Below are 10843 nucleotides of genomic sequence, written 5' to 3' on the forward strand. Positions count from 1 at the left end.
AAGTTCCACGTAAAATTATGCATACGGTAATTTTACCGGTCTGCGATGAGAAAAAGGTTGCAAAACACTGCGCTAGAGGATGACTAAAAATATTTTTATCGAATACGCACTTATCAAAGGCAAAATATAGCAATCTACAGCTATTATCCGATGACGGATAGCAGCTGTGGATGCTATATTTTGCCTTTGGTAAGTGCGTATTCGATAAAGATATTTTGATCAAATTGTTCTGTTTTTTAAAAATGAAAAACGATTAACCGAAAAGAACCCTATGTGTTAGTAATGACCTGATATTAGCGTAAATAAAATGATTAAATTTGATTTAATACATCCAGAGGGCGTTGTATTCCTTAAAAAAAAGAATGGATCGTTTATGGAGATGATCTCGTGTTTCGATTATTTTTTAATAAATTGATACAAAATATTCTCGTGCTAAGGGATACTTTAAGGTAATGATTTCTAATTTTTAAATAATGAATGTCGAACTAAATTTAAAAAACGCATTTAATTACCGCAGTATCTTGATTGTTTTTTTCCGTTTTGAAATGTAAACAGATTCTGAGAGTTTAAAGCCATAGAAATAAGAAACGAACTTGTTCTAACGTAATATAAAAATCGACGATATTTAAATAGAATTCGGTGCGAGTGAAGAATTCACTATTTGTACTAACACTTTCGTTCTTATTACAATTAGCATTTGTTTCCAATGTAAGGAATTGATGAAGTAGCTCAATGCGACTTTCTCATATAACTTTCGTTTTTGAAAATGATTCTAAAGGCGGCTTCGTACACAAATGCGGAGTAAAAACATTTGGTCGTACTGAGTAGCGTGGATGATTTACTTGCGATTTCCCTCGATAAATATTTGGTATTTGCCGTTTCCCGCTTGTCGGTATATTGTGCCAAATTGAAGGGAACGAATCACGGACAAATGTATGTAATTCCCACGACAGACCGGTGCCCGGCAAATAATCACGCATGGAAATTAAAGGAGGCCTTGTGAAACGTCTTAAATTTTCACGTTGGTCGTGATCAAAGGCATCAATACATAAAGGATAGAGGAGGATGTATCCGCCGATATTTCTGTATTGGCAAATTGTCCTTCTCCCGAGATATATTTTTATTTCACATCATCATAAAAAATTAGGAGTAGAAATGAGTACACCACACACAATGGATATATCTTATTTTTTTATATCCACTCTAATCTTAATGACAAATTTTTCTTTGTTCTGTGCTATGTATGTACTGCACCATTCGAATGGTGAAGATAAATAAGTGGGTCGTGCCTGGAATAGCCACAATGATGTGCCGACTGGTGATGGCCATAGTGACTAAGTTGAAATGGATTTTTTTTGTTAGGCCTGCTGGCAGCTGAGCGGTCTTCGTTCCCTGAACACTAGGTTCACGCCTCGCTCGGACGGGCTGGCCATGTGGAGTTTTCTGGGTTTTCTCCACATCTGTAACCCCTAAATAGGGGCCAGTTTCCTTTAAAAAGACCTCCTGGAAGGCATTCCCCGTAGGCAGATTGCCCAAGTCTTGCATTGCCATAACTAAACAAACCAAACCGATTCTTTTTGTTTCCTACAACCTTGTAGGAAACAAAAAGAATCGATTCACATAAATTCAAAGTACAGTGGAACCCGGTTAACGAACACCCTGGTTAACAACAAAATCAGTTAATAAACTTTTATTTTGCAAAAATTTTGTCTCGGATAATGGATGAAATTCGGATAACGAATGTAATGGTTTTTTGTGTCAAATTTTAGTTGCTGTTAGGCATGTGGGAGTTAAGCATTGCTTTTCTGAGTGTTTGTGCTAAACTTTTTTCAGTTACGTGATTTATATATTTAATCAATATGGCATCTAAGAAAGAGAAAAGCAATAGTGGCGATAGAAAATGACAATGCAAAATGAATGACAATGTGCTATCACATTTGAGAAAAATTTTGATTAAAAGAGTAAGACAATCAATTTTAGATTAATTTTTTGTTCCTTACCAAAAGAAACCTTGACTCGAAGAATCTCCTGATGAAGTGCTACCTGTTATTTCTTTGGGGGGATTTCCCTTCTACACATTAAGCTCTGTATATCTCCATTCCTCTGCCACCAACTACAACAAACAAAAATATGTACAGTGCTATTTTATTAAACAGAGTTTATGTGTATGTTGCTGTAATGATAGATACTATGTTTTCCTACATATTCATTAAAGAAAACCTACTGTATTTTACAAATAAAATCGCAAAAATTTCAGAGGCTAGCACGGATAAACTGTATTTGCATTCATTTCTATGGGAAAAATTGCTTCGGTTAACGAACAGTTCAGTTAATGAACAGAGTTGCGGAATGGAATAAGTTCATTAACTGCGGTTCCACTGTATTAATACAATCAATCATATTCATTAAAATAAATCACAAAAAAAGGAAACTGTAGACATCTAGTCATTAGTTTTTTAACATAATATAATTAACAATAACAATGATCAAATGTGGAGCTCTACTTTGTACACATTTCTTAAATGTGCATACAAATTTTTCTTCAAAGTAAAAACTTTGTCACCATCACAACATAACAAAGCATCCACAGTTATATATTGATGTTTTGTACTAGTAGTTACTAACATCTTTATAGACAGATCATGCCTGGAATAGTGGCAAATCATTGCAGCTATTCCAGGTGTGATCTGCTTGTGAAGATAATTCTTTGCCCCGCCTTGGTGAACCAAACTCTGACTGGCCTGACTCTCCCATACACTGTATATACATATTTATATTTATGTCAATGGTTATAATACTAATGTACAGAATTGTTAATATCTCAAACTGATGCATTTTTCACCTAAGTTTACAAAGGTTTTTTTTTACTTAGTGTGATGTGTACTATCTACCATATAAATGTTAAATGCATTTTTTAAACACCCTGTATAAATGTTTTATTCTATATCATGCAAAGAATATGTACTCAGATAAAACATACAGTACAATGCATTTAATATAGTTGATCATCTAACAATAATGCAGAGCAACAAAAACATTTGACTTCTTTCCCTTTGTTTTCTAGAATGATTAGATAGTTTGGCTTTTGAGCATTTTGGTAAATTGTTTTAACTTGCTAAAACCATTTATTTATACATATTTTTAATTGTACTTACAGCAATATTAATAATAATTATTAGATTTATAATTAATTTTAAAATTATTGGATCAGACCCAATTCAGATTAATAAAAATTCAAATAAACTGAAATATTGAAATAAAAGTCTAAAATTTAATACTGAATGTGAACTTACATGCTCCACTGACTTGAAAACAATAGGAACATCAAAATTACTAGTATGTACAAACAGTATGTATTTGCAAACATGAGATTGCTACATAGGTACAGTACATATTAAAGTTGTAAATAATGTTTCAGTTAACTCAGAAATTCCAGAAAATAATTTTTCCACAAAATGTGTAAAAATTTAAAAAGATACAACTATTGAAACCAATCCAGATAAACGTGATTTGACTGTAATTATAATTGCTACTGTTGTTAAAATTACAGTGAAGCCTTCAAATTTAATTCATTCCAGAAGGCTGTTTGAACTCTGAATTGTTTGAAGTCTGGATTAATTTTTCTCATTAGAAATAATGGAAAGTGAATCAATCCATTCTCAGACCCTAAATAATATCCATTTTGATAAACTTATACAAATACATATAATTTAAAGTGAAAATAACAAAATTAAATGCCCTAAATCAGTGTTTCTCAAATTTTTTAAGCCCAAGGACTAGTAAAATGTCTGAAAAAACCACTAAGTTATGTAAGCCTAATTTTTTTAAACTTGTGTGGGTATTACTAAGGTGACCAACCGTCCTCCTTTTGTATGTTCTGTCCTCCCTCGAAAAGTGCCCTCCTACATGTTCTCCTTTTCGATATTTGAAGACTAATCTGTAAATCTCCATATTTGATTGATGCCGAGCCGATCTGTTGCATGTAATGTGATGTGATGTGTTTGTATTTGACATGATGGTTCATCAAGGCTCAGTACAGTGCAGCAAAACACAATTATGAAACGCATGTGCTCTGCACAGGAGACCTTGAGAGAGTGCACTGCATGCAAGTAGCTTTGTTTACCTTTTACCGAAACACAACACGGCACATACGCATGCACAGAGGCGTACCGAGGGAGGTGTTGGGAGCGGTCCGCCCTGGGTGTCACCCGTTCAGGGGTGACACCCGGTGCGTGTAGGGGTGACACCCAACTGTGAAAAAATAAGTTGTGAAATAAACCTTGACAACGCGCTTTAACATTAAGTCATGGAAAGTTCGACCGACTCAACAACCCATGACTAAAAAAAAAAGGTCAACAGATTCACGCTAGTCAATATAAACCTATGTGATGATATCGCTTATTTGATATAGCGTTCAAGTTTGCTCTAGTGCGGGCATATTACAATTCAATAATCCGATACTGTTTTATAAAACAGTTAAGAAGGGTGACACCACGATATCCGCCCTGGGTGTCACCCATGCTAGCTATGCCACTGCACCTGCAGTAGAGATTATTATAGTGTATTATTATTGTATTGAATAAAATGTTTCTTTTATTTACAATATTTTCTCCTTCAATTTATGTGTCCTCCTTTTCATTATAAAAAAGTTGGTCACCTTAGTATTACAAATATTTGGAACTTATTGTGCCATTTTTATAAATCTAATACATATAATACATAGAGCATATTTTGAATACATGGAAACATAATTAATTAAATTAAAACTATGTTTAATAGAGATTGGAAGTAAATTATTAATTTGAGTCTACCTGCCAATTACCTGTTCCATCATTGCAGACTGCAGGTTAAGAAACACTGCCTTAGAAAATGGTGGTTTTTTCCAATATCTGTTAAGACAAATTTTAGTTCATAAAATGAGGATCAACAGTATAAGTCAATTTTAAAACAGTTTTTTCACAATATAAGTTAAGCCAGTTTCTTCTTGAATTGTTGCAGGAAACAGTTTTCTAGAATGACTTCAGAAAATGAGATCAAGGTTCATCCTTTGACTAAAAATCCTTCAGCAGCATGGGAATCTTTTAAACCAAAACAAACTGCATTCAGAATAAAGCATTTACCCATAGATCTGCCTGTCTCTCATAAAGCCATTCGTTTTGTGTGTATGTCTGATACTCATTCTCTGCTATCAAGAAGAAAATTTAAAATTCCACCAGGAGATGTATTTATACATGCAGGAGATTTCACTAGACATGGAGGATATAATGAAATCATTGAATTCAATAATTTTTTAGGTGAGTTTAAAATTATTCTGATATTGTCATATTTATATGTATGATATATAATTGGACTACTAAATAATTTAGGTAATCTCAGCCATAAACATAAAATAGTCATTGCTGGAAATCATGAACTGACATTTGATCAAAAGACTATTAGTAGTTTTGAAATTAAACAAGCAAAAAAAGCAACTGGACAAGATGTTCCATTAGACACTGCATACTTCAAGAATCTGCTAACAAATTGTGTATATTTAGAAGACAGTTTGACAGAAGTATATAATATTAAAATCTATGGCACTCCATGGTAGGTTCATTAATGCCAAGCAATTTGTTTCTTAGGTATCAACGGAGAATTCTTTTATTTTAGGCAGCCAGAATATAATAATTGGGCTTTTAATCTACCACGTGGAAAAGAATGTCTGGAAAAGTGGAACATGATTCCATCTGGTATAGATGTTTTAATTACACATACTCCACCAGTTGGTCATGGAGATCTTTGTATACTTGGAAGAAGAGTAGGATGTGTTGAGTTATTACAGACGGTTCAAAATAGAATAAAACCAAAATATCATGTTTTTGGCCATATCCATGAAGGTAAGAAAATTATTTATATTAAATAGTTTTAATTATTAGAGTTTGCTCAAAATTAAGAATCCAAGTTTGTAGTTATGACTGAATAAATATCAGGATGATCAGAGCAGTGATCAAAAGTTTTATTGAAATAAAAACAAATGTGCATGGCCATAAATATTGAAATTTTATAATAATTGAACATAATACAGGGTGATCATATTTTAAGATTCACTTTGAACCCCCTATAAAATGAAAAACTACTGGATCAAATGTTTCCAAACCTGAAAATATTATAAAAAGAGGTCATGGGATTTCATATCTTGCAAAAAACTAATTAGTCCAAAAAGTCACCACTAGGAGGAAATATCATTTTATTCCTTGCCATCATAACACATTTTACAAACAGTCATGGCAGTACATGATCAATGTGCTGTCCATCATTTCCTGCAACCAGGTTAAAGAGCAATATTGCACTCTTCACAGTGGCTCAAAGCATATCAGCTGGAATGTTATGAATATGCCAGTGAATCACATCACACCTTTCAGCTCCAACAAATTTGTTGGAGCTGAAAGGTGTGATCTTATGTTGTTGCAATAAACTGTGCTTTTGAGAGAACTCCCCATAGCCAAAAGTCACATGGGTTGAGGTCTGGTGACCGAGGTGGCCATGCAATGGGAAAGTGTTGACCAATAGCCCTATTGTCCATAAAATGTTGCCTAAGTAATCGTTTTACATATGTATCAATATGAAGTGGAGCCCTGTTGTGTATGAAAATCGTGCTGCCCAAGATGCCACACTGTTGAAGATAGGATACGTCTTAACATGGATTCATAGTGAGCAGCAGTTATGGAGCATGTGATGAGTCCTGCCACAGATTGCTTTTCAAATAAGAATGGTCCAATTATGACACTGGTGACTTTAACCCACACCAGACAGTGACTTTAGGTGAATGCAGAGGGATTTGATGAATAACGGTACACTTTTCTTGTACCCAAATCCTGCAGTTATGTGAGTTGATGGCCCCATTTAGGTAAAATTTGGCCTCATCTGTTCACAAGATGTTCCATGAACAAGCATTATCAATCTCCATTCATGCAAGGTATTGTAATGCAAAAGCATCTTTTTGAACAGGATCAGCAGGTTGAAGTTGCTAAATGCATCTGATTTTTGTAAGGGTAATAATGCAGCATTTTACAAATGATTTTACATACAGTAGTGAATGGCTGTTCCATATGCTGCAGCTCCTGTGTGCACTTTCCATGATTGCTTTACATGCAACAGATTCCTGAGTTTCTACAAGAACAGGCTTCTTTTTCTGTCGAGGTATGATGGATAACACACCTGTCTGTAGTTTCAAGTTTTATCATTATTGTTTTCAAACCTGGAGCAGTAATTGGTCCTGTTCATAATCTTCTTAAGGCTCAATATTATTTTAATGCACTCTGTTCATTGCTATCACATTGATGATAGCATTTCACTAGTAGAGCACAGTCTTTCAAAAATAAAGGCATTGCTGACTTGCAACAACTGAAAGCTCTGCCAAAATGCACAGTTATAGTGTAAAACCATTTGATGCACAATATGAATTTGCATAAACACTGGGGTGTTCATAAAGTGCTTATACTTTCCCTGGTGGTGACGTTTTGAACTAATTAGTTTTTTGCAGGTTATGAAATCCCATGACCTCTCTTATATTTCCAGGTTTGAAAACATTTGGTCCAGCAGCTTTCATTTTATAGGGGGTTCAAAGTGAAACTTAAAAATTATGATCACCCTGTACTTTCCCTCTAGTGCAGGGGTCACCAAACTTTTTTCACACCGGGCCAGATAACAGAGAATGATGAGTGTGGGCTACATAACCATTTTGTTCAATATAGCCCACGGAATACACAAAAAATAAAGACAACCACCATATTTGTTTACCAATACACAAACAAGATTGCTACAGCAAGTTCATAATTGCTTTTCTTTGAAACTTCATTGCAGGTACTGGTACTTACACAAAAAGCACTCTAATATCCAAAGTTGCAAAAAATCGGCAAATTTTTTATTTCACTGATTTATCTAAAAATTATATTACTGTCAGATGCAAAAATCAGATTTTAAGTAAAAAGGCCAAAAGTTGGTTCATTAGTTTCAATTTTTCTACATAGTAAGTTTATCTACAATCTATGATATTTCCATGTAAATAATTATATTTTAGTTCATTTCTGGCACAGTGCATCAATGGGCCTGATGAACTGACCTCTCAGGCTATATTCAGCCTGCAGGCTGTAGTTCGGAGACCCCCGCTCTAGTGCAATGAATTGTTCCCCTTTACTCTGGCAGTGTTTTAACACTTTGATAGAGGCCACCATGCTGGACCATGTTATTCAATGCAGTTTTGACTCATCCCAATTCTGATATCAAGTAATGTTTATGGCAGCTTCTAGAGATCTAAAGTAGTTGAAATCAAAAGGCTGAAGACCAGGGACCGTATTCTGGTCATCGTCTCTCATCTCTCACAAGCTGGTCACTGATTGGCTAATCATTTGTTTACATCTTGAGAGATCGTTGTGTCTCTCCAAACGCGATTCTGGACAATTGTTTTTTTCTCTCAAAGATTCTCTCATTTCTGAGACTAGCAGATAGTTGTCTTTCGATCCGTTTTTCGTCTTTTGCCTCGATTTCGTTATATCCATTATGGACAACTGGATGCTACTCGTGCTGTACAATCATATTAGAGAACGTTCTTTATCTCAGGAAAGAATATTTCAAGAGAAAGAGAATAGGCACTGTAAAAATCAGAAGCACTCAGAAGTGCCACTGATTCCATCTTTTTTAATGATTGTACATCAATTACTGAACTATTGAATATGATGATAATTTTATCCGTCTCTCTAAGCATTTTTCAAAATATTATCATCTAATTTATCCTTAACTAAGTACATATGCTTTTTTAACTTTACAAATAAAAATTTTAATAACCTATGTCATATTGTCTCTTAACAATCTGTAAAAATGTTATAAAACAAAAAACATATCTTTGTCAAAATTACGTGCTTTCCTTACCACATGATCTATAATTTCTTACTCTTCACTTCAAAAATTTTACAGTTTCATTGGTTAAAATTCTGTGATATGTTGTGCACATAGATTACCCAAACATGTATAATCAACCTAGTAGAATCATGACGTCAACAACAAAGACGAGATCATTATGAATGACCAGAATCGCCTCTGTCTCTGAGAGATGAATTTTGTCTCTTGTTTTGAAATCATTCGTCTCTGAAAGAAGAGATGAAAGATAAGTGACCAGAATACGGCCCAGGTGAATTGACAGGTTGAATTCAAAGTGAAATTCTTTCATATATGAAATAGCCCAGAACCAATTTAGCAGTTTGGGATCTGGCATTGTCATGAGCAATAATAGGACATAGTATGTTGTTTTTACTTTTCCATTCTTCAATGTAGTTCTTAATAAAGTTGTCAGAGATTTTGTCAGTCACATTGGTTTTATCAGGCAAGAGCCACCAAAAAGCAATTCCATGAAAATATATAGCTATTAATTCTTTAACCACGAAATCGGTCATATTTGTTTGGCCTTATGTGTTAAAAGTGATTAGACTAGTTTTGCTATACAAGTTCCCCTTGTAGCCTGAGGATAAAAACGATTTAGTAATTAACAAAAGAGATGGAGTAAGTTTCAGAGCTTAAAAAGTTAAGAGCATATTTTTCTTTTGCCAAAAGCCTCTTTTAACTTGGGTCCAGCCTACTGAATCACAAAAAACCCATGTCCAGCTTGTTTGTACATGGGAATCCGTGTCTTGTCAATCATCAATATACTTTCTTATCTTATCAAGTTAAAGCAAATTTGACATGCTATTCAGGGCACTTTTTGATCTGTCAATTCATATTGAATCCACATTTTTATGCACTTTGTTGACACCAAGATTTTCCTTTTAATATAATCTGAATTATTTTGTGTGGAATGCCAGCTGTTGTCTTAATAGTATGCAGACTGCAGTTCCTAGATTCTCTCAAAAGTTCCTTGATCTTCTCAATGTGATCCTCTGTTAATAATCACTTCAATCCTCTCTACCATCTTTAATTTGAGCAACTCATCAATGAAAAGTATAGGCTCAATGACCTAATGCTTTTCTTAGGTTTCTGTCAATATCAGCTACTGATCAAGATACCAAACTTCACAAAAACCCATTATTGAAAATCATAAATTGTGTTTTGAAGTTTTGAATAGTGAATAAAAATGGTTCATTTTCATTCACTATTCAAATATTTTAAATGAACTAATTTGCATACACCATAAGCTGTGTTTCATGTGACATTTGATTAATACAATGAAGTCACAGAACTGCTACTGAAGTGCTCACTTTGCCCCAGTCATCCTGATATGAAACATGACATTTCAATGCAATGGTCCCAGTACTTGTAAAGTTCTATCATGTCCTATATTAATATTTGAATAATTTTTAATTCAAAATATGTTTAAAAAATATATATTACATTGTATCTTTTCTTTTTATTCAGTAATGTGGAATAAAATAAGAGAGACTATTATTCTGTATATATGTAGTGGCAGGAATGGATGGGGCCATTGGAAAAAGGAATTTTCAGAGGAGCCAGTAGAACTAGTGTCCTTTATAATCATAGGTGCTGGTGCATATATTTCCCATACTGCTTAAACAAGTCCCATCCACCCATGTATATATAATATAAAAATTCACAAATTTGTTATTGGTTCTACTATTAGGTCAATTTCCAAGAAAATTCTTGGAAATCTCTAGAAACAATTCCTTTTGGAATAAAAGAATATTGAACTGATGCCACATAGCTATCTAGGTTTATTCTAGCTTGTTCTAGAATCTATGTTAATTAATGAACAAGATATTAATAACTAAATAAGAATTTTAGAGCAGTTGTATGTCTATTTTAACCTATCCCATGTTGAAATTTTTTTCCATTGCATATTACTCCATGTTGAATTTTT

The 10843-nt window shown here is 33.8% G+C and overlaps 1 protein-coding gene across 1 annotated transcript; it reads left to right on the top strand.

Annotated features, from left to right (window-relative positions):
* Window positions 1-336: 336 nt before the first annotated feature.
* LOC136981288 (UPF0046 protein T07D4.2) lies at window positions 337-10512 on the top strand (the record flags this gene model as incomplete). Its single annotated transcript, XM_067277591.1, has 5 exons — window positions 337-449; window positions 4999-5294; window positions 5367-5586; window positions 5650-5876; window positions 10384-10512. Coding segments are annotated over exons 2-5 (856 nt in total), but the record flags the coding sequence as incomplete, so codon positions are not given.
* Between the last annotated feature and the right edge of the window lie 331 nt (window positions 10513-10843).

Source organism: Centruroides vittatus, unplaced genomic scaffold (genome assembly GCF_030686945.1).
Source record: "Centruroides vittatus isolate TY-2023 unplaced genomic scaffold, ASM3068694v2 contig_749, whole genome shotgun sequence".
NCBI classification, from domain to species: domain Eukaryota; kingdom Metazoa; phylum Arthropoda; class Arachnida; order Scorpiones; family Buthidae; genus Centruroides; species Centruroides vittatus.